This window comes from Podarcis filfolensis (assembly GCF_964270895.1).
Source record: "Podarcis filfolensis genome assembly, chromosome: 14".
NCBI lineage: Eukaryota > Metazoa > Chordata > Lepidosauria > Squamata > Lacertidae > Podarcis > Podarcis filfolensis.
The window spans coordinates 36,202,432-36,229,492 of NC_139616.1; the positions used below are offsets into that span (position 1 = coordinate 36,202,432).

At 45.5% G+C, this 27,061-nt stretch overlaps 1 protein-coding gene across 2 annotated transcripts in view; it reads left to right on the forward strand.

Moving 5' to 3' along the window:
- Positions 1-26,247, forward strand: part of NTN3 (netrin 3) — a 110,090-nt gene extending 83,843 nt beyond the window's left edge. For both annotated transcript variants that reach the window (XM_083585117.1, XM_083585116.1), the window contains 2 exons: positions 19,510-19,584; positions 23,390-26,247. In XM_083585117.1, coding sequence (XP_083441243.1) covers positions 19,510-19,584; positions 23,390-23,718 — 404 coding nt within the window. In that variant the 3' untranslated portion in view covers positions 23,719-26,247. The remainder of the gene's footprint in view (positions 1-19,509; positions 19,585-23,389) is intronic.
- Positions 26,248-27,061: the final 814 nt, after the last annotated feature.

The following is a 27,061-nucleotide window of genomic DNA, read 5'->3' on the forward strand; positions in this document are numbered from 1 at the left end:
CCAGCCACAGAGCAGAATGATGCGCCATGGGGGCCTCTTTGTCTGGGACTTTGGACATGTAATCAGACCTGTGCGTAGAAACTGCAGGTGGAGGGTGCAGCTGGAACAATGTGGTGGGTGAGACGCAGTGAGAAGCAGGGTTGCAGAGCTCTAAAAGACCTGCAGTCCTTTTGAATTAGGCCACCTGCTCATGCCCCATTTGTCCAATGTGGGCACATGTACAGCCCTGCATCCTACCTAGAACAACAACAACAGCCAAACAAACCAAAACCACCAGTTGCGTTTAGCAATCTTTCCTTATCCTCCACCCCTTCTCTCCAACCCTTTAGCACAATTGCTCTTTTGTGCTAGGAATTCAGTGGGAAAGTTCTTTCACTTTGCCCCATTACGTGGACTTCTTGCTGAATTGCTTGCGAAAACTTTCCCTTTGCCATTCTCTTCTGCTCTTCCTGCCTGCCCCTCCCAGCTTGATACAAAGGAAGGGAGTTCGTCGTCACCCCTGAACAGAAATGTCAGAGAATTCCAATGAAAATGGCCACGGGTGCAGAAATTGCTAATGTCTGCATATTCATCCTATGTCCAGAAAGCAAATCGATCCGGTTGTGGTTCCTTTCAGTCTGCAAATGATATGTAATTGACTACATTCCCTCCTATTTGCATTGCATGTCCTATGCCCTGATGGAATAAAATCTGGGGAATAAAATCATGGCAACTCCCTACTTTCCTCCAAAACGAAACTCCTCTCTCCTCCCCCCCCCCCACTTTTTGGCTGTTAGGCCTCTTAATTAGGCACATCAAAGAAAGGACACTTCAGGAAAGGGGGTGGAGGTGTGGACCGAGTTTCTGTATATCTTCATTCCAAGATACATTTGGGAAGGAAAGATTCAGATTTTGTTTAAAATATATTGAGGGCTCTTATGAAAAGTTTTAGTTGGAAAAATATAAAAGGAACTTGATGAAAAACCTCGGCTCTTTATTTTTACTTTTCAGCAGAGGAAGTCTGCTTAAGTGGTCCATAGAATTATCTGTGGTTTTCTTTTTATAAACGCCTGCTTCTAGTTCAAATATGTGCAGAGTATGCTGCTGCTTCCCAGAATACACTTTGAAGAGCCATATTCCGGGTCCACCCTGGGAGAACCTGGGTACTTGGGACAGGAAAACCAAGGCGGGGGTGGGGGGCTGCTTCTTGAAGAAATTTTAAGCAAGGTCCCTTTCAGAAAAGACTCTGAGTGCCCACTCTTCTGAGATATGCAGTTGCTGAGTTAACACTGCATTCCTAACCATTTCTACACAGAAGTAAGACTTATTGGATCCAATGGGGCTTACTCGCAAGTAAGTGGGTTGCAGCCTTACTCTGTGCTGAGAAGGTGTGTGTATGTGTGTTGTCATTTGTTTATTTTTAGAAAGGTATAGAGACCACTTAATCACAAAACTGTCTAAGCAGTGTACTTAATAAGATGGTTGATATCAGAGGTGCAGAGGTTAGATTGTTGGGCTACGATCTGGGAGAACAGGGGTCAAATCCCCACTCAGCCATGACAATCATTGGGTAGATTTGGACCAGTCACTCAGTTTTAGCCTAACCAACCTCACAGGGTTGATGTGAGAAAAAAGTGGGGAGGAGGACAGCTATGTATATACCATCTTGAGGTCCTTGGAGGAAGCAGCAGAGTTGAATCCTAGAACTGTAGAGTTGAAAGGGACCCTAAGGTTGGTCATCTAGGCCAACCCCCCAAGATCATTGCCTCTGCTGTGCTGAATTAGTGCCAAAACATCTAATACGAACAGAATCCCAAGAGTGTGATACTCATTTCCCAAAGATGGAGGTGGAATTTCTCTAGGTGACTTGGGGAAGCCTCTTTGATACTGAGTTTCATAATCATATTTGGCCCTTTCTTTGAGGCCTGAGATCACCTAGAGATTAAGGCTGAACCGTTTCCACTTCCGTGCCCCTTTTCCTCAGGCTCAAACTGGGAACTGTTTATTTATTTACCAAGCATTTGCAGTACCTGACAAACCAGAATACAAGTGTTGACAATAAAATCCATATCATTAAAAAAAAATATCCAACCAAAGACATAATTCTTTAAAAGTCTGTTTGCAAACTTGGCTCTTCAGGATTTCCATATGCTGCTGATTCATATTCATATTTAGAGATAATAATTATACATAAAAATACAGGGTTGTATCCTGAGCTATATACAGAAATGAAAAGCTATATACAGGGAAATGAAAGAACCTAAGTTAGGCCTGTTGGTTAGTTGCAACAGGTCTACTCTGAGGCAGATTAATATTGGCTATAACCCACAGTATTTTAAGGAGGACATCCGGGAATTACAGAAGCCATCCCTGCTTCTGATTACAGCCTGGAATGTCCAGTTTTTTGCTCTGGCGCTAGTCAGCTGGCTCGCACCAGATCGCAGGACGCAATCATTTTTTGGTTTTGTGCAGATCAGCTGGCTTCCTTCTGATGGGGGATTGACTGTTAGCAACTACTGTAGGAACTGTAGCCCTGGAAGAGGAATAGGGGGTCTCCTAAGAATTCTCAGCATCCTTAACAAATTAATTAATTTTAAGGTGATATAGTGCTTTAAAGTGTGGTATGAATGTGGCCTAAATCTGGAGAGAGAGTGACTGTAACAACCAACAACAAAATGACAAGCAAGAGCTGTCTGAACTTAGGATCTTTCTTTCTTTCTTTCTTTCTTTCTTTCTTTCTTTCTTTCTTTCTTTCTTTCTCTTTTCTCTCTCTCTCTCAACATAAGGAGATGGGGAGGGAGAAAGCTGTTGCTTGGGCTGGTCTATGTGGGGAGTGGGGGGGCTAGTAAAGGGAGTGGGAGGGGGAGAGTTGAACGCCTGAAAAGCAAGGGGACTGAAACAAATAGAGCACTGTTACCAGACACCTCAAAGAATCTGACACACCTGCTGTATGTTTAGAAAGCCTTTAGAGATGAAATAACTGGTGTTTTGTTTTGTTTTTTTGGTTTTTAATAAGGGGAAAGGGCTGCACGGATGAAGAGGAATGATTTGGGCTCCCAACACCAACACCACCCACCTTGGCTTCTATTCAGGCTCAGGCCCCATCTGACTATAAATGTTTATGGCTGAAAATGGAAGCTGCACGTCTAGTTCCTGCTCTGTAAATGTCAAGTTACAGGGCAGGGCTGGCAACTGTGCCCTCTCCAGATGTTTTGGACTGCCCCAGTCAGCATGGCCAATGGATGGTGGAGTTGTAGTCCCCCACATTAAGAGTGAGGCACCATGGTGGCTGTCCCTCAATTAGAGAAAAGGGAGGTCCTTCTCCCCAGTGGAAAATAATGAAAAGAGCATCATTTTCCCACTGGCAATGCTGGGGCTTAGGAACATAGGAAGCTGCCTTATAACAAGTCAGGTCATTGGTCCACCTAGCTCTGTATTGTCTACACTGACTGGCAGCAGCCCTCAAAGGATTCAGGCAGGGGTCTCTCCCAGCCGTACCTAGAGATGCTAGAGATTGAACCTTGGACTTTCTGAAGGCAAGGCTGATGCTCTGCCACTGAGCTATGGTCCTCCATAGCTTATGCAGTCCCTGTCTCCTCCCTGGTGTGGAAGAATGAGGAGGTGGGGGTGTCTGTGATGCCTGCCCCAGGTAATGCTTCTGGGCCCTTTGTGGGACGCAGTGGCAGGGTCACTTTGATCACGAGTAAGCAGTGTGTACAGAGGAGGAATCCTTTGTAAACTCTAGCACATAGGGCACACAGGATTGTGCACCTTTCACAGTGAGCAGAGGGATGTTCATGCCTAACCACTGTCTTCCATAGGAACCTCTTCTGTCAGGTCACCATCTGTTTCCCCCATGAGATGTTAAGCAGGTTGAGAGCCAGGACATGACCTTTTGTGTGGTGGCTCTGCAATTCTGGGATTAGTTAAGGAAAGTGCCCTTTTGTCTCTTAGGCTGTAACTCAAACCTCCAGTCTGCCAGGCTAGAAAGAGTGCAGATGAGGGCCTGCCTGCATCCCAGCCCTGCCTGCATCCACCACCTCTGCCACTACAGCAAGCTCTGCTGCCAAAAGGTGCCTCAGTGCGCCTGCCCATATAGTGTGCACAAACCACTGCTGCTGGGTCTTTCACGATGGGGAGGGGCAGACCTGGGCCAGCAAGGGATCCCCTGGATTCTCAGCTGAGCCCGCTGCCCTCACATGACAGCCACCAGCCCCATCCAGGCCTCCTCACTGTGTCCGTTTGGGAACTGGCACAGTGGAATTGCAGCTTCTACCAGCCCCCTGACTTCCACTCTAGCCAGAACGATGGATGCAGATGTGGCTACGCTGTTTCATTAAACCCTGCTGCTGCTGCTGCTGCTGCCAGCCAGGGATTTAGATGGCTCTGCCCATGCCAACTCAAAACTGTTTTATCTTCTAGAGGTAGATGACCTTTCCTCCAACCCCCACTTAATTGCTGTTACCTTATTGCTGCTGCAGTTTCTTTTATCTATTACCACCGCCATCTGTCACTCTCCCATCTCCTACATTCATCTACATCTGGGATGGGGAATTTGTGGACCTCTAAACATTGATGGGTTTGTTGGGAGTTGGGGTCCAACAACATATCCCCACCTCCAATCTCCAGCATTGGCAGCTGGTGCCCTTTGGGACTCGTAGGGCAGAAGGCAGGGAGCCAACAGTACATGGCGCAGGAACCAATGACAGGTGGAGACAATTAATTCCTTAATTCCAGTTTTATCACCATACTTCTCCCTGCTGAGTTCTGCAAGGGCAGTACTTGGACCAAGGAAGAGGAAGGTGACACGACTGGTTGAAAGCAAGAAGGCAACCTGAGATTGGTGGGGCAGTGCCCCATTTCACCCTAATGGACCATCCTCCATTGCATTCTCCAGCTTTGTCTCTTTCTCTCTCTGATTCCTGACATTTCTGTCTAATATAAACCACAAATAGAAGTAAGAATTCCCATTTCACAAGGGCAGGTAGGTATGAAAAGCCACTTAGAGACTTCCCTTATAAGGCAACTAAGAAACCGAATATTGTAACAACAACAGCCGCAATAACAACAGCAACCACAACCACAACAACAATAGAAAGAAGAAGTTGATGTTGTTAAACAGGGAGTAAAATTTGCATGAACTATCTGCATCATCCCTAGTTGGATGACCAGGGGCACATTTCATAGAAACATAGGAAGCCATCTTAGAATCATAGAGTTGCAGAGTTGGAAGAGTAATCTAGTTCAGCCCCCTGCAATGTAGGAATCTTGCCCAATGTGGGGCTTGAACCCACGACTCTGAGATTAAGTGTCTCGTGCTCTACCAATTACTGAGTCAGATCATTGGCTCTGTCTAGCTCAGTAGTGTCTACACTGAAGGGCAGCAGCTCTCCAGGATTTCAGATGGTGCTCTCTCTCTCTCTCTCTCTCTCTCTCTCTCTCACACACACACACACACACACACACTCCTCAATGCTTTGTTATGCCCACAATTCTACCGTGTATGGCTCTTGAAGGAATTCGGCAGTAAAAAGATTTGCAGCCATAACACCTAATTAAGTTACATCTCTTTTTAAAACAAAATATTCCTTTAAAAGAAAAAAGGCAGGAGAAATAAACCAGATGTGCAAACTCACTCGGACTTTCTTCTTTCATATTATACAAGCAGAGGAGAGACACACATAGAGAGCCGGTGCCAAGTTCAAAGAGTGAAAAACATTTCATGAAAGTTAATGGAAGTGGAGCCCAGCAGCCTTCCTGTTATGCCAACTATGGATCTCTTCCACTTTCTCTTTCACATCCACACTTACTCAGCTGCCGCTGATATACACACGGTAGGCCTCTCCACCTCTCACCTTTTCAATCTGCCCCACCTGCATGTATGCTCACTTGGGCATGCTACTAACTTGCCAATTGTTGAGCCAGCACACACTTTTTCCACAGATGAAGGCTTGCTTAGGAATCTGAATTTTTCAGAAGTCCCCCGCAAACCAAAGTCCAGAAATTACTAGAGGCTGTAGCTGCAATTGCCACCTTAGTCTGCCACCTCATTCTACCCTGTTGAATGGCTCACACACAAATGCACAATAAAGACACGTTTAAAATCTGCAGGACAGCCATAGGTAGGACACCTCCAGAAAAGAAAAGAAAAGAAAAGAAAAGAGAAAAGAAAAGAAAAGAAAAGAAAAGAAAGGTTGTGCACAGTTTCTCTCTCTTGCACCCAATCTCACACACCATCTCTTTCTCAAGCACCAGCTTGCACACTCACACAGGCCTTATGTGTGAAAAAGAAAAAAAGAAAGTATACACACACACACACACACACCAGTCTTCTTCCTGTGTCTTTTCCTTGCTCATACACCCTGACACCAAATGGCACCTATTTCCTTTCAGTGCCCACTGGATGCATGCCACAAAATGGGTTCCCCCCGCCAAGTGCAGTGCTTCATTCATATCATTCCTCTGGTGGTGGTGAAGGTGCCTAGCTGGGCCACTGAGACTTGCTTAAGTGGAAAAAGGAGTTTGGGTGCGATGGAATAAAGGTGCTAGGCAGGTTGTGGGGGAGAGACGCAGATGTAGAGAGCATGTTTTTTTAGGAGAGAAAAAGGCAATTTGGGAGAGGCTTGCTTTGGCAGTAGGTTCACGGAGGAAAGAGTTGGGGCGGCGGGGTGAGGTGGGGGAGGGCAGCCGTTTTATTGACGTCTGTTTCTAATCTTATTTTCCCCTTCTGCTCCAATAAAGCTTTTATGTTACAATACAGGTGAGCAGCACAGACTTAGCAAATGTTAAAGAGCTCCCCCCGCCTCCCACCCCCCAATGCAACCTCTCTGGTGTGTGCTGGGGTTTTTTTTTCCCCTCCCTGAAGAGGAAAAAATGAACAGGGCACCTTGAACGTCAGAAGAATTCTATAGGAGCCCAGAATATAATCTGATGGCATGTTGTCCCCAGTGCTACTGTTCAGATTTCCACTTTGCAAAGCAATTCACAAGTCAAAACACAGCTCTCTTTCGAAACCCACACTTCTCTGAAATTTGCAATGCAGTTCTCTCACCAAAGAGTGAGCACAGAAATGTGTATATTGATGGAAAGTGCTTGCAAAAAAAAAGAGTGTGTATTAATAGAAATAACATTTAAAAATGGATGCAGTTAAGGGGAAATTGCTTGCAAAAACTCATATAAATAGGCAGAAATAATAATTTTTATGCAAACTTTTTTTAAAAAGCTAGTGCAAATATATGCATGAGCAGAAATAGGGCAAACTGGATTTAAGAAAAAACGAGAAACTGTGTGAAAGCAAAATTGACAGATTCATCATCATGGTTAACATTTATTACATTTGTTAGTTGCTGTATACAAAAAAGGCACCTCAATAAAACACAGATTAATATATTGAGCAGTCATTAAAGCAAACACAACCTACAGCAGCATAAATGTTGTTTAATCACCCTTATTAAAGAGTCATGTCTTCACCAAGTGTCTGAAATCCACCTTGCTTGGCAGGCATTCCGCAGAAGCCTAGTTAACACTTGCTGTGTCTCGCAAGGTTGTGGAAGAAACATAGCTCAGTGGTAAAACATCTGCCTTGCATGCGGAAGGTCCCAGGTTCAATTCCTGGCATCTCCGGGTAGGACTGGGAGTGAACCATGGTTGACATCCCCAAGAGTCACTGCTGGTCAGTGTGGGGAGTACTGAGCTAGATGGACCAGGGGTCTGACTCAGTATAAGGCAGCTTTCTATGCTCCTAAGGCCACGGGATCTGAGCAGGGACTCAGTTAATGATCAGAGTCTTCAAAAAGGACCCTATAGAAGTTGTTGATGCTTCAGATAGCTAGGCCATAACACCAGGAGTTGAAGGTGATGCCCACAATGCTATGTTATCCTTTGGAACCAAGAAGACAGCTTTAAATTAGCCAGCAATGAGCCTGTCCACACTTCTGCTTGTCCGAGAAAGCATGGGTCCAAGAGGTTTTCTGTTTGTCTTGTGTTTGCTGGGCATAAGTCTGAGTGGTTTTCTGTTTGCTACGCTGCTTTCACCAGGAAAATCCACTCTTTACCACTGAATCGGAGCAAACTTCAAACCACGAAAAACCCAGCTTGACATTTCCTCCAATTCTGTGGTAAAGGGGGGTTTTTCCAGGGGGCGGTGGGGACAGCAAGACAAGTGGAAGTGTGGACAAGCCCAATATCAGATCACCTTGAATGAATGAATCAGTTTTCTTAATGTTCCAGCCGGGCAACCATTGCATTGGAATTGCCGCAAATGGGCAGGATAGAATCTGTAGAATTGAAGCAATGGCATGGTTTTCTGAAAGTTTGAAAGACTCATGGATGGGGGCAGGGAGGGGAAATTTGCCAGACCAGCAGCTGGCAAGGGATCGTGGTGCTTACGAAGCAGCTTCTCTGATGCCCGTCCAACCCCATTTGACACTTTTATAGGGTTGTACCTCATGATGGATACACTAGCGTGAGTGAGCTGATCCTTAGCTTTCTGCATTTGGAAATCTGTTTGATTTGAGCTTTCTCTTTGCAATCTCATCGCGTTGCCCCTTTAGCTCATTTACAGACTCTGCTTTTTAATTTATAGACTCTTGCTCTCCTCCTTTCCCTTCACATTCAAGCAGTCTTAGGCCTACCATGCTGGTGCAAAAAAAACCCAAAAAACAACTTTCTGCCTCATTTAGCACAGAGGCGGGCATCTGTCTACTGCTGCCCCTAGACAAGGCAGCAGGAGAACTCATCCCCATCTCCATCCCCTGGGCTTGGTGTTCCTGCATTGCTTCAGCTATAGTTCTTACAGCAGCAGCACCTTTGACGCCCGCCAAGATCCAAGGTGGCCAAAGTGAAATTGCCAGAGGGAACGAAAGGAACAAATCCTCTGTGTAGTTAGCAAGCTTTTGATTAGGTTGGCAACCCAGTAAGCTAGTGGCACACAGCGGTGAGTCAATCCATCATACCTGAAAGCAGCAAAGCAGCTTGTAAACAGAGCCATGTGTACATATGCTGAGAGAAGAGTCATCAATGTTGTGCCCTTCAGGTGTTATTGGACACTGTTAACTCTCGTGAGCCCCAGCCAGCATGGCCAATGATCAGGGATTATGGAAGCTCTAGTCTGAACAACTTCCCAGAAGGCACCATATTGGCTACCCCTGTCCTGGATTAAGACCTTTAGAGGCCCTAAGCACTTAAAGGATTTTGGTGCCCTCATATCATTTCTAATTCAAAATATAAACAACAATAAGCCGTAAAATAAAATTTTGTTTTTTGAAATGAAACCATACAAAAGTCTTTGATCAGATCCTCAAAACTAATATTACGTAACCCATCTGCTTCTATACTCAGTAGAGATAAGGCATCTAGCCAGCCTTGTTGCATAGTTGTTCTGTTGGGGTTTTTTATATACTTCTGCTGAGAAAATGAATGCTCGACTGAGCAATTCATGACCATCAATGTTAACAATCCGGCAACTGAAAAATTCTGTGGTGCCCCCCTTCCCTTGATACCCTAGGCACATGCTTATTTTGCTTAATGGTGAATCCGGCCCTGCCCACTTGCTAACCATTGGCCATGCTGGCTAAAGCTGATGGGAGTGGAAGCCCAACCACATCTGGAGGACCAGAAGTTCCACATCCCTGGTTTACACAATGGCAGGTCCTTCTCCTTCTTTCAGAATTGACTTGTATGAGAGACATTCAGATTCCTTTGTTTTATACCTCGCCCATCTGGCTCAGTTTCCCCAGCCAATCTGAGCAGCTTCCAACATGTCTAAAAGCATCAAACATTTAAAAACTGCCTGATACAGGGCTACCTTCAGATGTCTTCTAAAAGTTGCGTAGTTCTTTATCTCCGTGACATCTGATGGGAGTGCGTTCCACAAGGAGGGCGCCAGAAAAACTACAAAATGAACAAACATAGAAAGCTGAATTTCCTGGGCAAATCACACCTTGCCCCTTAAGAGGGAAGGGTTATTGTTCTTAACAAATATTAGAGTGACTAAAGTGAAATGAAGTCTCATAATAAAATAAAATAGAAATTATAGAAGTCTGAATAAAAGTATGTAAAACCAGAGAAAACCTAAAATTCTGAATCTCCCTGGCAAAGCACAGCATTCTCTGGGGATTCTGTTGCCTTGAAATGTGGCCCCTGAAACAGGGCAATTAACCCATCTCACCCTGGATTCATCCCCAAAACAATTCAGGGAGCATTTTTCAGGTGCATGGTTGAGCAAGTATTTTAAAATACCCAAGGAACAAGGGATTCCATATAGTACTTGGAACTTGGAATACTTGGAATACATGTGAACACACCAGCCTCAAACTGTCTTGCATGGAAAACTATTACTACCCTCAAACTCCGGCCACATCAGATGAATTTTGGTTGCTCTTTTTCCATTTTCTCTTTCTGCACTTCACAGAAATGTGGAGTGAAATTAATTTTACAGTCTGAGAAGGGTACGCTGCACAAAACTGAGCCTTCTAAAAAAAAGAAAAAAGTTCCTTACGTTACTAATTCCCCAAACTATTTCCTGCCTTTCATAGGCATATTTTTATTAACTGAGTTTTGAAAATCATTAGGCCTTTTCCTTTCTTTCCTCCCCCCTTCTTTTGCTCCTATAGTCTTCTTTCCTTCCTTTTCAACATCCTTCCTTTCCAAATCCTGGATTGAATTCCTTCCTTCCTTCCCCTTTGATCACATTCTTTCCATTTTTCCATTCCCCCTTTTCTTCCTTCCTCCTTTCCAAATCCCAGACCATTTCTCCCTCCCTCATCCTTCTCCTTCCTTCCTAGCTCTCATCTCAACGGCACAAAAGTGGGGAACATTTCCTCATGGACAAATTTCTGGGGGTGGTGGGTACCCAGTGGTGGGTGGAGCCAGAATCAAGAATGCACGGAACCAATGGCTGCAACCTTTACCTTTGTACAGTAGGTTGCATTCCAGTCATGCAAAAAGCAGAGGTTTCTGAACACACCATGCATCTCCGCCCTCTTTCCAGGCATGCGAGAGGCAGGGCTTATCCACACTTACATTTTGTCCCATGCTTTCCAGGCACAGGTTCAGCCTTTGGAGCTCTTTCTTTTTGCTCTGGAGATTTCCCCATGAAAACCCGCTCTTTACTGCTGAATTGGAACAAATGGCAATTTGTGTTTTCCACGGATTCCCATTTGCTCCGATTCAGCAGGTTTTCACAGGGAAAGCTCTGGAGCACAAAAAAGGAGAGAGTCTTTTTCACATCGTTGTTTTCACAGTGGCCAGCCAGATGCCCTAATGGGAAATCTGCAAACAGGACCTGAATGCAACAACCTTCTACGCAGTTCTGTTTTTCAAGAAAAAAACTCACCATAAACTCCTCTCTTGTTCTCTTAGAATGGTAATGGCCAGTGCTTTTTTTCTGGGGGCACGCAGGGGTAGGCATACCCCTAAACATTTTGTGAATCTAAGTTTGGCCTCATTGAGGGGCAGTATTTCAATATGAGTAGGAAAATGAGAGTAGCCCTAAACATATTTTAAGGGGAAAAGCACTGGTAGTGGCACCCACCCGAGAGGTGCCGAAACTGAGCTCCAGTGAGCTCTGGCTGGGAAAAAAAGCCCTGCATCTACCCCACTTGTGACCCCCCCAGCAACTGGTACAGTGGTACCTCAGGTTAAGTACTTAATTCATTCTGGAGGTCTGTACTTAACCTGAAACTGTTCTTAACCTGAAGCACCACTTTAGCTAATGGGGGCTCCCACTGCTGCCGCGCCGCCAGAGCACAATTTCTGTTCTCAGCCTGAAGCAAAGTTCTTAACTTGAAGCACTATTTCTGGGTTAGTGGAGTCTATAACCTGAAGCGTATGTAACCTGAAGCGTATGTAACCCGAGGTACCACTATATTCAGAAACATACCATCTCTGTTCATTCACAAGTCTTTTCCATCCCAATTCCACAGCAATATGCCTTTTTAAAAAACACACAGAAAGATCACATTATTTTGGCACACGTTTTATCTTAAAACAAATCAGGTCAGTTTGCAAGCAACCCAGTTTGAAAGATGGTCTTCTATGGTTAGTCTACATGTGGGCATAGGCCCACACAGAGGGAGAGAGATAGATGGGGGGAGAGCAGGGCTCCCGTATCTTTAATTTATATTGTATTATTCATTTTTAGATCCTGTTCATTTTTAGATCCTGATTCCCAGCCAAAGGCTTCTTATAGTCCACGAAGATAAAATACATACAAACTTTATAAACAGAGAAATGGAAGAGCCACCAAAGACAAATAAAACAACAGCTTGAAGTATCACTATAAGACGTAGCCAGCTCTAGTAAGCCGCTCAAAAAAAGCTCTTCCTTAAAAGGAGGGCCTTGGGACTAAACCCACAAGAGATGACATTAAGAGATCCATGGGTCATTGTTTTTAATAGTAAATGAAACCGGCGCAGGCGCCACCCATCTAGAACTTTGCAACTAGGGAAGGGGGTTAACCCTTTCTCCCCCATGTGATTTTCCTGATCTCTATTGCCTCCCCCCCCTCCACTGCACACAAACATACACACACCCGGAGCTGCTTTTTAGCACTTAAATGAAGTAAAGGTATGACATTGAATACTAGTTGCTGAACGTCACTGAGAACAGGATGCTGGACTAGATGAGTCTTTCGGCCTCACCCAGCAGGGCTCTTGCGTTCTAAGAACGCAATACAGAACCAGAGAGCCAAGAATTGATACTGATATAAGAGGCAGGAAATGGAGTTGGCTTTTACAGCCCAGTATCCCCAAAGTTCATTATCAGTCGGAGAAGAATGAGTAGAGGCAGGAACCAATTGAAGAATGCAAGGCAGGTCTTTATTTTCTGTTGCAACAGAGTGATGACCCAGAACAAAAGTGTGTAACAACTTTTAAAGACTTCAGAAATTTCCCAACCCCGTAGCCAAAGGTCACCCCAAAGCATCACACGAGCAAGCGTCACAGAAAGAGGCAGTCTACAACAGAAATTTGATGGTGTGGCTTGTCTCCTGTCTGTCAAGATACCTGAAGTTGACCTTCCAAAGTTAGTACCTAGGGAGACAATTCTTCTTCACAAGGAACTCTCAATGTATATTGCAGTGCTTGATATTTTATGTATGGGCCTTTGACTATATGCTATATAGCACCAGTTACCAAATTCTGTGGCTGCATAGTGCAGTTGTAGAATCACAAAACCTACTCAGTCGTGACCTTTGCCACTGGAGCTTGGTATATTGTTGGGATGCAGGACCTGTGCTCCTCCAGATACCACTGGAGTTTAACTCCTGCCATCCCTGACCATTGCCCTTGCTGGCTAGAGATGATAGGTGCTGTAGTCCAACAACATCCACTGGGGCTCTATGTTCTACCATTATCTTTATTGAATGGTGGCACAGAAGGCAATTGACAGGTGCACGGGAGACTTGCCTGCTTCTGCTTTTGTATTCAGTTGTACAGTCTTCTTTTGCAGGAGAGTTGGACAGAAATGCATCAGGGACAGCCAACATGGTGCTTCCAAATGTTGCTGGACTACAAGTGCCATCATCTCTGACCATCTGTCATGCAGACTGGAGCTGATGGGATTTGGAGTCCAACAGATAACTTGAGAGTCGTTCCTGAACAACGTGAAAATCTGACACAAGAAGTTCAGGGGCAAAGGTCTCATACTGAAAGCAGGTTTGGAGAGCCTAGCTTGGTGCTGGTAGGCTCAAGTGAAGCCCTGGTTTTCTTGTAGCAGGTGAAAGTAATTCACCCATCCTGATCCCCACTGCCTCAGCTGTCCTTGCGATTGTAGTCATCCTTCTTGTCAGAACCATCTATGTTCTTCGCTGTCACGTTCCTTCTGTCTGTTGGGAAGACTCGCTCATTTCTGGTGAGAGGGTGTGAATAGGAAGGCAATGCAGAGCTCTGGATTGGGGGAGAGGAGGGGGTGGTGCAGACTTTACACTCACGGGGGGATTTTTATAGCTTTTATAAATAATCATCGTAATAATTTCCAGTCCTTTTAAGAACTTTTCCCCCCTACTGAAACCCTTTGCCAAAGATTGCCCCAATCCCCCCCTTTATATATATATATATATAAAAACCCATGTTTCTCTAACTGAGCAGATTAGTTTACATCTTGTGGCACTTAAAAAAAATTATACAAAACAGGGACAAAGATTTATGGTCGCAAAGAGTTCTGGCAGCGTCTCTTCAATTTGGATTGCTGGCAACTCAGTTTGGCTTGGTCTTTTGGTTTCTGAAAGAACCATTTCAACTGCCAGGTCTGTCTTTCTCCTGCTCCCTCTTTCTAACCTTCTGCACATCTTCTATCAAGCAGGGAGTTCTGACAGTACCTGTGTACACTTTCCAGCTTTGGCAAATCCAAAAGGAGGTGATTTAGGTCACAGTTTGCTGTGGTCCTAGGAAGCTGCTGTCTCCATCTGGATAAATACTCTACTACAGCAGAGATGGATAATCTGAGGTCCGGAGGCTAGATGTGGCCCTCCAGTCCTTTTTGTCTGGCTTTTGGGACTCTCCCCAAGCCCCCACCCCAGCCTCAGCCCACACCACGCACCAGCCCTGCTTTGCACCCTCCTTGTGTCTTTTTTATCTATTGAATACTTCACTCATTTGTGTGTATGTGTTTTTTAAAAGTGAAAACATAACAAAAAGAAATAAAACAAAGATCCAGAAATATAAACCACAAAGCATCACAGTCTGGAAGGACAAAAGTACGGAGATACAGTAAAGCTCCAAAGCGATAATAAAATATTAACTCATACAAATATTGTCTTTACAAAGAATAAAGATCTAGGGAAATAAATGCATTATTCACTAGGGACGTGGGTGGTGCTGTGGTCTAAACCACTGAGCCTCTTGCCAATCAGAAGGTCGGCGGTTCGAATCCCCACAACAGGGTGAGCTCCCGTTGCTCTGTCCCAGCTCCTGCCAACCTAGCAGTTCGAAAGCATGCCAGTGCAAGTAGATAAATAGGTACCACTGCAGTGGAACGGTAAACGGCATTTCCGTGCACTCTGGCTTCCGTCACGGTGTTCCGTTGCACCAGAAGCGGTTTAGTCATGCTGGCCACATGACCCAGAGAGCTGTCTGTGGATGAACGCCAGCTCCCTCGGCCTGAAAGCGAGATGAGTGCCGCAACCCCATAGTCACCTTTGACTGACGTAACCATCCAGGAGTCCTTTACCTTTGCCTTATTCACTTGGGAATTCCATCTTTATTGAGAATAAAGGTTCCATAAGGTATTTGATGAGCCACATGTTTGCATATGCAGGTGGTATTGACCATGTGCGTCAATGTTCATACAAGAAGTAAAATCCTCCCTTTAGATACTTCTAGTTTATGAGATATCTGTTCATGGAGGGCAACTGGTGTGTTTCTCCTGGGCTATAATGTGTCCTTGAACTCTGGTGGTGCTTCTTGCTTGTGTGGAAAGAGAGAGTTGTGAGAGTAAACTTGTTGCTCTGCCTACTTCTGCCTCTGGCATGTGCCACCCCTGGAGTTTGCCCAGAAGGGAAGGGGGCCCTCAGGCCTCAAAAAGTGCCCCCCACCCCACTGCTGCTGTGGGCTCTGAAATCTGTTTGATGACACCCACATCTTCTGCCGCTTCAGAGACATGCAAAATAAAAACGATGAAAAATGGTATCTCTATCTGGGCGTCTTTGGCTCGGAACCTCTCCCTCTCCCTGCAAAACTAGACTAAGCAACTATCTTCGTAACTCCAAATATAGTCAGCCGTTTGGAAGAAAAATTTTAGTCATAGCAAATGGAGACTCAACAAAACATAACCTCGCCTTTGCAGTGCCTACAACTCCTTTCTTATGCTCTTCACTTAGGCTTTATTTATGCTAGACACGTTCCCTTGTCCTGATCATGCTGCAGCAGCCCACAGCTCGAGGGCGCCACGAATGTATCAACTCATTTGTCAATGACTTGGTGGATATGAATAGACATATTCTCATTTGTGATAACGTGGATCCTTTCTGTGGCGAGTTAACTTCTTCCCGACAAAATGACTCTGATGCTGTGTTTACTGTCTTCCATAAACCATCTCATTCTCCTACCCCGTCAGAAGAACACCCTGTTGTAGGGCAGTGTGGGAGGCCCCCTTACTTTATGGAGGACAATCCTCTTATATGAAGGAGTCCTCTAATTCGAATGGGAATCCCTGCTTTGAGGCCATTTAAAAGACCAAGTGGTTTCTAGATTCTTGGGGGACTCCCTATGTAGGCAACCGCACTAAGTTTTTAAATTAAAACGGGAAATGATATTATTGTTGGTTTTAACAGGCCTGACAATGACCTGTGAGCTTCTCTAGAACATAGGTCTTCAACCAGTGGGTCATGAGGCCCTCCTTGTTGGGTCATCGCAAAGCTTTTTTTCACTCCAGCTAAGACTGACCATATCAAAGGAGCACTACATGCAGTGGCTGGGCTAGAACGAGAAGTTTGGCATAGTGGCTGAGTAAGCAGCAGCAATCAGCTCTATTCAGGGACTGTGAGAATCTCATGGAGTAGGACAACAGGAACTGGAACTCAGCCACTCTTTCTTTCCTGGCCACATCAAAGAAACAGCCTAAGTCTGAAACAGAAGCAAGGAGCTGATAGCTCATTGTCCCAACCAGGAGTTTCAAAGACGGCAACAGCTTGTGCCCTGAGTTCTCACTTTGCTGTACAAAGAGTTCTGTAGAACTTGGAAAGCTTGCACCACTTTCAAGCTACTGTAGGTGGGCCTGCTGAAAGATAGTCAGCCTCACAGGATTCTGTGCCTCAACTCCCCCATCTCTCTGTCAATCAGATTTTCCAAATCTCTGAGCACTTCTTCAAACGGTCTTGAGACTGACAGGAGGATGAGTGTGTGTGAGTGGAGGATTATGACTTTTGGACCACCCCAATTAATGCATTTAAAAGAAAACATTTTGTCCCCCCTCATCTTTCTATCTCCCCACCTTCCTCCCCCTCTTTTTTAATCTAACTTTTCAAATCTCTGAGCACCACTTCAAAAGATCTTGATGGTGACAGGTGGACTGTGGGGAGGGGGCAGTCAACATTTTGGACCGTCTAGTTCAGCATCATCTATGCTGAATGGCAGCAGCTCTCCAGGATTTTTGATGTGGGTCTTTTCCCTGCCCTACCAGGAGATGCTGGGAAGTGAACCTGGAACCTTGTGCATGCAAAGCAGTTGCTCTGCCACTCAGCTACAGCCCTCAAAAGAGGCAAGAAGGGGAAAGTGCTATGAGAGAACGAGGGAGGGAGAAAAGGCTGTGCACTGATCCAGCTGCCGTCATCCAGCTCACTGGCGTTTGGCTCGGCACTTTTGCCCCATGAAAACAGGAGCTGGGAGCGAAAAACAAAGCAAACAAAGGGCCGGCCATTGCAGGCCTGGCCGAGGTGGGAAAGGGGCAGTCTGGATTGTATAGCTTTGCTCACTCCGCTTTGGGGCAGAATTAGCTCCATGCTGAGTGGTTTTTAGCAAAGACAAATTTGGAGCAGGCAGCATAAAAACCGGGATGAAAAAAGGGAGCAAAGTGGAAATGGCAAGAGCAGCCGAGGCCCAGCTGGGGCCGCATTTCTTTCTGGGACCCTGCCCTTTCTCCTCAACAAAGTTGGCATGCCCAAGAGGTTGTGGGTATGTAGATAAGTGTATTTTCTCTTCCCCCCCCACCCCGCCATCCCCTGCAAACTTTCTTTCTCCAAAGCCTCTGGCAATTCACAAGCACCAAGAAAAGAAAAGAAAAAGAAAACCCCAAAAGGGAACTTCATTGACTGTGTGCCCCATCCCAGAGGAGATGGTGCCAGCCGTCCCAGAGGAGGTGGTGCCAGCCACAGCCAAGCTGGCTAAGGAACCCGAGAGAGAGGAAGAAAAGAAGGAAGAAAAATGGGGTTTAGAAAAAAAGATGGGGGGGTGAAGCACAGCCAAAAAAGCGGAACCTTTGAAGAGAGGCAAATTGAGACGTTCAAAGGATAGGCGACAGGGAATTGTGGGGGGAGGGCAAGGGGGAGGAAATGTCTCTGTCGCTCTGCTTTTTATTACTAAAATAATGTTTATGGGGGGGAGGGAGGGAGGGGAGGTTTGGGGTTGGCCAAGAAAGGAGGGGAGTTTGGATCCTGACATGGACAGGCTGTTTAATGCCAGGTGCCTGTGCTGCTTGTGAGGAGGGAGTTTGTGAAATTCCATCAGAAACAGGAGCAGAAAATGCAACATTTCACACGTTCATCCAAGGACAGAAACGGAAACCATGCAAGTGAATACAAGCAATAGCCACTGTTGTGGTGGGATTTTTTTTTTCCGTCCACAAATGTTGCATAAATAATTAGATCATTTTCTACTTTGCTTTTGATACATTCTTTCCACTGAAATGCACTGAAGTTAATGACATAATTCATTTCGGCCATAGTGGATAGTGAATAGAGTAATGTAGGTTTTAGCAGAAGCTGAACTGCAGCAGAACAGAAGCAGCACTGGTTGCGACAAACATAGGATGGGACCGAAACCACTGCCTCCTTAACTCCCTCCTTGTGGGTGAGGCAGCAGGGCCCACATCAGGAAGGCTGCTACTAAATTTTCCTTGCTCTTCTGGTGTCAAGGCAGAGAGGTGTTCCACAAGCTTGTTTTCCCAGATGAGCTCCAGCTTAGAAGCACTTAGCTATATGCATTGTGATGGACTGCCATTGTGGAACTTTATTCAGAGGTGATGTTGTCTATCAAAACACCAGAGCAACTGATGAACTATCCTTGCTATGGCAAGGGAATGAGCTGATGGCGAGGCTTTCAAATTATACTATTTTTAATGAAAGTTTAATGCAGGAAGTCAAGAGAATGATTTAAAATCAAGCAAAAGCTGGGTACTTCTTTCATTTTCTTTGGCTCCTACTTCATGCCAACAGTTTAAGATTGTTTGCTTTTCTAACTAAAAACTAAGGGTGGTTTTCAAATAAGTAGACCAACTGAAATAAACAGAGCTAACTTAGTCATGTTTCATTGGGTCTACTCTGAAGAAAAACTTAGTTGAACATCACCCTAAAGGCTGCATTTCGGTGGTTTGAAGAGCTTTTGTTGAAGCTCAATGGGTTTTACAAGCTGGACTTCTAAATAATAATGTCTCCTTCAAATGAATGAATGAATATGTTTTGGTTTGCATACGTTTTGGATTACAAGCATGTCAAACCCGGAAGTGCGTGTTTTTTTGGATTACAATCCATTTTTTTGGGAATACGAACAAATTTTTTTGGAGGGCCCATTGGCAAAAGCACGCCTTGGGTTACAACCTGTTTTGGTTTACAAACGGACCTCTGGAATGGATTATGGTTGTAAACCAAGGTACCACTGTACTCCCAATCCCATGGGTGCTGAGGGAATGGGGAATGGGGGGGGGCTGGTGGGCAAGGAACATTGGCAACTGATGCAGCAATACAGAGAACTGTGGAAATGACTAGAAAGAATGAGAAACAGAAATTGATTTGTCCATCCCTCACTATGTTGTTGCTGCCGCCCTGCTGACTTCTTAGTTGTCATCCTAATTGTATTCCCCCCTTGTATTTTCCTGCAGACTGTGACTCCTACTGCAAACCAGCCAAAGGCAACTACAAAATTAACATGAAAAAGTACTGCAAGAAAGATTACGGTAAGGAGCAGCTCTCCTTTCTCTAATGCAAAAGGGTTTCTCAGAATGTAAAGGTCAAACCAGGAATTTCCTATCTGGGAACTTGCCCTACCTTCTGGTCAGTGGTTTCCAAATAAGTATTTAAGAAGTGGCAGCTGCAGACTGTAAGATCTCTGGGCTCAGAAGTCCCAGTGGTGGAAGAAGGGAGGTGTGGTGGGGGCAGTCTGCCCTTGGGTGACATCCCTGAGGGGGGTGACATCGCCGCCCCACCCCCAGACACTCACTGCTGGCAGCACCCCCCTGGGATGCTCGTCGCAGGTGGCACCCCCTGGGATGTGTGCCGCAGACAGCACCCCTGTGGGCAGCTAGCCCCACCCCCACAGGTGCACAGCATGTGTGCCTCTCCAGGTGCTGGAACAGTTAGCTCCGCCTCTGAGAAGTCCTCCTGATACATGTTAGCGTCACTTTAGATGAGATCAGGACCTCGATCTCTCTCACCTAAATAGAAGCAGCAAAGGGTCATTAATCAGATTGGGGCCACAGCACAACACTGTTTTCCCAAACAAACCCCTGCCCTCAACACCCCACAGACAAAACAGACAGATAACCCTTCTTGCCTGGTGCCATGTCCCTGATCCTATCCAGGGGGCCTACAGCCACTATTAAAATTTTAAATAAAATTTGCAGGAGATTCTGAGCACAATTTTTAGGCAGTATCTTGCACAGGTGGTAGCTGTTGCCCATTGGCAGTGGGAGAGTGGAAAGCAGGGAGGTCAACTGTAAGGTGGCACCAGAGCCAATGACAGGCAGGCAGATCCAGATAATTCTCTCCATCCTCCTCCCTGCTGAGTTCTACAGCAGTAACAGTGAGACTAGAGAGGAGGAAGATGATGATAGGCAGTGTCATCTGATGGACTGGTTCTAAGCAGGAAGGCAGGCTAGCAGGTGGGGGGGTGGCTTAGGCAGATAGCGGTTGGGCTATAATGGACTGGCTTCTACTGCCTTAAGTAGGCCAGAAAGAGCCTAGATTATCATATGGAGTACTAATTTGGCTTCTGATTCGGGTCTTTGAACAAGCTGCTGATCAAACCTCTGTGATGGAGGTGGAGGCACTAATAAACAGATCACTGAAATCTAGCTTTTGCTTCATGAGGTCATTTTAACTAGATATGTTAGACTCCATCTGCGTTTAGAATGGTATTATACCACTTTAAGCAATCATGACCGCCCCCCCAGCCTGGAAACTATAGATTGTTAAGACTGCCGAGAGTTGTGTTATTCCCCCACACAGAGCTAAATTCCCTGAGAAGAAGATTGGCTGTTAAGCTACTTTGGGAACTGTAGCTCTGTGAGGGGACTAGGGGTATACTCACAGCTCACAGCACCCGTAACAAACTACAGTTCTCAGAATTATTTTTGGGGAGCCATAACTTTTTAATGTATGACTGTTTCGAATGTATCGTGCAAATGTGGGCTATATCTCAAGCTCAGATATGGCCTTTGGGTGCTCAGAATGCTGAAATCAAAGGCCACCCAGCTCTTCCATTTCTCTTCCCTCCTCCCCATATATCCCTGCTGGCTCAAGCTGACTATGGTGGAAAGTCATGGTAGAGGAGGGATGGTTGCTACAGCGACTCCAGGGCTCTGAGGATTGGGCCCTGGAGATTATCCACCTCCCAGTGGGATCTGCACTGAATTCAGTGGATCCAAACCTACCAGTACCCTGCTGTTTGTTACACAAGCAATATGACACGAGTGAAGTTGTTTTGCTGATTCCCGGTGATCAGACTCCAAACAGGGATTGACAAAACAAGAGTGACATGGCAAAGATGACAAAAAAATTAGTACAGGACGGCTTCCCCATGTTTCCTGTGCTTGTTATACGCTCCTGGCTTCAGGCGTTGCTGATCTTGCCCTATTTCTCCACTTTGAATTTCTCTCTCTCTCTCTCTCTCTCTCTCTCTCTCACACACACACACACACACACAAACACAACTAGGAAAACTTGCTGGACCATCTCCCCTTCTTGCCCAAACCCACAGTCACTCCCTGTCTGCCAAATATGTTAAAAAGTACCCTCTCTTCTTCCCAGTCCCCTTGTTTTGCAAGGTGTGTGGGGTGAGAGGGTTTGAATGGGATGGGATGTGTGTGAAGTTTGGACTCAGGACATCCTGACGGCAGGTTGTAAATCACCCTGACACAAGCACATTCACTCTTTGGAGCAGAAGGAGGGTCCCTAAAAGAGGCTGTGGTTTGTGATTGATCTCCCACAGGAACTCCTTGGCTCAGACAGAAAAGATGTTTTTGGCAAGGTGGAAGGGAACGGGAAGATGGACGTGAGACGGGGTGGCAGCCGAGAAGTGTTTTGGCTTTTAAATGATATCTTCTGCAAAGGCAGTTAGCCTTGCAGATAATTGTGATCAGAGATCGTTTATTTAAATACATTTGTGTTCCCTGCTTTTCGGTCTATCAGGATCTACAAGGCATCAATATAAACAAAACATATGAATCCTATAATTTAAAAAAAATCAATGCTGTAGCACAAAAAAGCTAGTAACAACAGTAGTGTAGCATACCCTCCAACATTTCTCCAGTGAATGTCCTATTCCATAATAATAATATCAACAGTAATAATATTTATACCCCACCCATCTGACTGGGTTGCTGCAGCCACTCTGGGCAGCTTCCAATCTGTATAAGACCAGAATAAAAAACTGAACATTAAAAAACTTCCCTATACACAGCTGCCTTCAGATGTCTTCTAAAGGTTGTATAGTACTTATCTCCTTGGCTCAGGGGTTGCATAACTCCATACCCTCCAACATTTCTCCAGTGAAAATAGAGATGACCTAAGGAAAAGTGGGACATTCCAGGATGGCTTCTGTAAATCCGTGACTGTCCCTGGAAAATAGGGACGCTTGGAGGGTTTGGTGTAGAGACATGGAGATGATAACAGATGATCTACCACCTTGAGAAGGTCACCCAAAGCTGCATTCGTTGACTCAGAGTGCAAATATCAGAAACCTGTAATGCTTGCCTCTGATATGACTATGAATGGAGTAAAAACAAGTTGCCACGAATTGCAGGTTGCTATGCTATTGCATCGTTGACCACCTCTGTTAAGAAGTGCTTTAAGGGGCTGGTCAGTACAAACCCTGTTTAAAATTGAAGTGCCATCAGTAGGGCTTCCCATTGAGGCATCTGCTTGGTCACTGTGAGAACAAGAAGGTGGGCTAGATGGACATTTCCTCTCACTCAGATCTTCTGCTAATGGGACTCAGCTGAGTCCCACCCGCAAACTATAAAATCATAAAATCCAGAATAATTGATTCAAACTAATTCTCTAAAAACAAATGCAGTTTTGGCAGGCAATGAGATATCTGGATTGTACACACCTGTCTGAGTGTGGGAACAGAGTTGCATCTTTACTTGTGCCCCTATGCTGCTAAAAGCTTTGATTCATGTAGAAACTAAACAAAGAAAGAGATAACTGTGAGACAGTCAGGAGGGCTTCTACACATTATTGCAGTGGTCTGGCCAGGTTAGAAAGGACAAGGCAGGTAACCTTCAGGCAAGCTGGTCCTAGGCCATTAAGGGTTTATGCACTAACAGTAACACTTTCAACTTCACTTGGTAAAATACTGGCAGCCAGTGCAGCTCGTTAGGAAACAGCATATGAAACTGATGCATGGGGCATGACTATGAAATCTCATAATTGCTCAACAACTCTTCGTAAGTTTAATTCTCATACATAGCTTCACATATTCAGCATCAGTTCCTTGCCACCTGTGGCCTCACTTTCTCTCTCTCCTTCCTTGCCCTGCAGTTGTCCAAGTCAACGTCTTAGACATGGAGACGGTGGCCAACTGGGCCAAGTTCACAGTCAACATCCTCTCGGTCTACAAGTGCAGAGACGAACGGGTGAAAAGGGGCGACAACTTCTTGTGGATCCACATGAAAGACCTGGCATGCAAATGCCCCAAGATCCAAATCAGCAGGAAGTACTTGGTCATGGGGATCAGCGAAAACCCCACTGACCGGCCAGGACTAATGGCTGACAAGAACAGCTTGGTGATCCAGTGGAGGGATGCCTGGACTCGGCGGCTCAGGAAACTGCAGAGGCGGGAGAAAAAGGGGAAGTGCTTGAAACCATGATTGGTTTAAGCTCGTGTCTGTTAATACATGCCTCCCTTCTCTTTGGTCCCCTGTGCACTGCACCCAGCAGACTGTTCCTAGAGACTCTGTACATATACATATCATGTGAATGGATGGACTCGCCTGTGTATAGTGTATATTTTGGCAATGATTCCTTGGGGGTGGGGGTTGCGTGCATGGGTCCTTTTTTTTAAAAAAAAAGTTTATTAAGAGTAACACAGTAATGACAAACCTTTAACAAGGAGCGAAGTGAAGGAGAAGGCTGGTGAACTGAAGAGACTTGGAAGAAGACAGCTCAGAATATCTCTGAGCAGGAGCAAAATTCCCACCCTGTTTTTCTTTTTTAAAAAACAAAACAAAACAATGACAGTGTTTCTCTGATCCTGCCAAATTCCATAGGGGCAACCACAGGAGCTGTCACTTACTGGGAAGGGGCGAGGTAGTGGGGAGGTCAGGACGGCACATGTGCACCGACAGAGCCAATCTGGGGTTCCCATCTGCACACCCACAAAACGTTGACCTTACTGCCACGTTATGCTTCCTGCTTCCGGAAAGTGATGCCCCTTCCCACTAATCACTCCTAGGTAGTCATGTTAAGTCTGTTAACAGTAATATCTCTCTCTCTCTCTCTCTCTCTCTCTCTCTCTCTCTCTCTCTCTCTAACACACACGCACACATACACAGGCCACATTCACAACATACATTTAAAGCACTACCATGCCACTTTAAACAGCCATGGCTTTCCCCCAAGAAATCTTGGAGCTGTAGTTTGTTATGGGTGCTGAGTAACGTTAGGAAGCCTCTATCCCCCTGCCAAGTGCTGCAATTCCCTGAGTTTCCTGAGAAAAGGGATTGACTGCTAAACCACTCTGGAATTGTAGCTCTGTGAGAGAACTAGAGGTCTCCTAAACAACTCCCAGCACCCTTAGAAACTACAGCTCCCATAATTCTTTTGGGGGGGGAGACAAATGATTTAAAGTAGTATCATAGTGCTTTAAAGGTATGGTGTGAATACTCCACCCCACCCCCAGAGAAAACCCACCTTGGGACACCTTAAACAGATCTGTGGTAGGATTGTGGCAGGAACTCAGAGGTGCCTGAGGTGGTGTCATCAGTTTGGAATGGCTTCCGAAAAAGCTCCACCCTGTTCACAGAGGCAGAAAATGGGGTGTTTCCTCAAACATTCTCACGGGGGGTTGGGATTCACCAATAGTCTTTTTTGGAGGGGAGTTCCTTCTTTTGTTCTGCAAGCAGCAAACGCATCAAGAGCGGAGCTTCTGTGATAGCATCCTGGTACCCCCTCATAATGCCCCGGATGGTCTCATTGTCCCAGGGTTTTGTGGTTTGGGGCAACAGTGGGGGGCGTGGAGGCCCTCATGAAATAGCGACAGAGAATTTTAATCAAAATGGCCCTCCGTTGGGAGAGACGGGCAAAAATGAAGATGGTCTGCTGAGAAGTATTGCCTCATTGCTCTCTCTGTCTCTCTGACACAAATATACCGATAAATGCTCCCTTGCTTAATTAATCAGATAAGTTTTAATTGAGCCATCAATTCAATCTGCACAAAATTGCTTACGAGAAAAGCAATTGTCCTAAATAAACTTTCTTCAGAGATCAAGGGTGGGGAATCTCTTTCAACCTGAGGGCAGGCTTCAGACCTGGCCAAGACTCCAAATGGACAAGGTCAGAGGCTAAGTGGGTGGGACTTAAAAGTTAAAAATAAAGTGAAGCTGAAATACTGAATACAGGTGGTGCCCATGTGTCACAGTGGGTTTCCTTTTTAGAACAGTCCTTTCTCATTCGTTCTCACGTGAAGAAATGTAAGGTAGCATTTTCTATCTGCAGGGTTTAGCACTGTTTTTACAAGTGATATAGGCACCTTTTCAGATGCTCAACGTATTTTCAGCTGATTCATGTCTCTAACGCAGCCTTACCTGGTTGCCTGCATGTGGCTGGACTACAGCTCTCATCATTCCAGACCAGTGACTATGTTGGCTGGGACTGTTAAGCACTGAAGTAAAGAAGACAACAAAGAAGAATCTGGAGAGCAGTAGGTTGAGGGAAGGCTGATTTAAGCTGTCAGATGACTAAGATTAAGGCTGAACCCAGAGTTCTCAATGGAGAAATTTCAGTTTGAATTTGGGAAGGCTGGGAGGGGCATGGGGACAAGTGCTCACCCCATTCCACATCTCCACAGGGAGCAGCTGTGACAGTCATTGGTCATTGAAAAAAGCAGTAATGGGAAGATCTCCATTTTGTGCCCTTTTGGATCCCTCCTCCAATACCCATAATGCACCTTACTCCAATTTTGCTATCTACTGTTAGAACAGAGAAAATAGGTTGTAAGCATGGGGCAAATGTGTCAGAGACTCTACCTTTTGCCTTCCACCAACTTTGGGCTTCACTGTTGACCACCACTGCCACCCCTTATACCTCTGTGTCTCTGTGTGGGTATCTCTTGTGTATGTGCTTGTATTTTCCACCTGATGTATTGGTCTCTGGTCCATAAACACTTAAAGCCACAATAAGTCTGCTAGTCTTTAAAGTGAAACAAGACTCCTTCCCGCTTTTGTGCTCTGGTTTTTGCTCAGGGTTGCTTCGAGTGCTGGTCCTAATCAGAGTAGACCCATTGAAATCAGTGAGTAGACCCATTGAGTAGACCCATTGAAATCCGTGGACACGGCTAACTTAGGCTCATTCATTTTAGTGGTTCTCTGAGTAGAACTTAGTTGGAGGCCACCCTAAGATGCAAATTGTGAGGTGGGCTGATGCTCATCTCCCAGTCTCACCTTGCTGCCTCCTGGCTTTCAAAACTGTGAGTTCTTTTACTGGGAACCTGAGCTGCCTGCCCTTGTAAAGTTTGCATTTCTTGGTGGTCAGCACCACCCCAAGACATTTGCCACCTGAAGCAAAGAACAAGGTGGTGGACCCTCTTTAACAGACAGAAGCTGTTTGAACTAGCAGCTGAGCCTTATTTTGACACTGACAGTGGGACAGTGTCTTCCTGAGGGGAGCAGGCTGGCATAGGGGACACAGGGCAGGTTGTACTTCAACACCTTGCCACCACTCCCTGCCCCTCCACCCAGCACCCAGCACCTAATATGACTTGACTAAGCTCTGCCTAATAGTAGAGCTGGCCTTGTTGGTTGAGGAACCACTTGGGGGTAACATGACAGCCTCAACAAAACCTTCTCTTTTTTTAGCTCTTCTGGATGTCAAGGAATGTCCGCATCTTGTATCTAACTGCCATATAAATTTGGATGGGTTGAAAAACATGTAAGCTGCACGGCTCATTCCCACCAAATACTGAACAGAAGATAGACCTACACAGAGAGATGCACA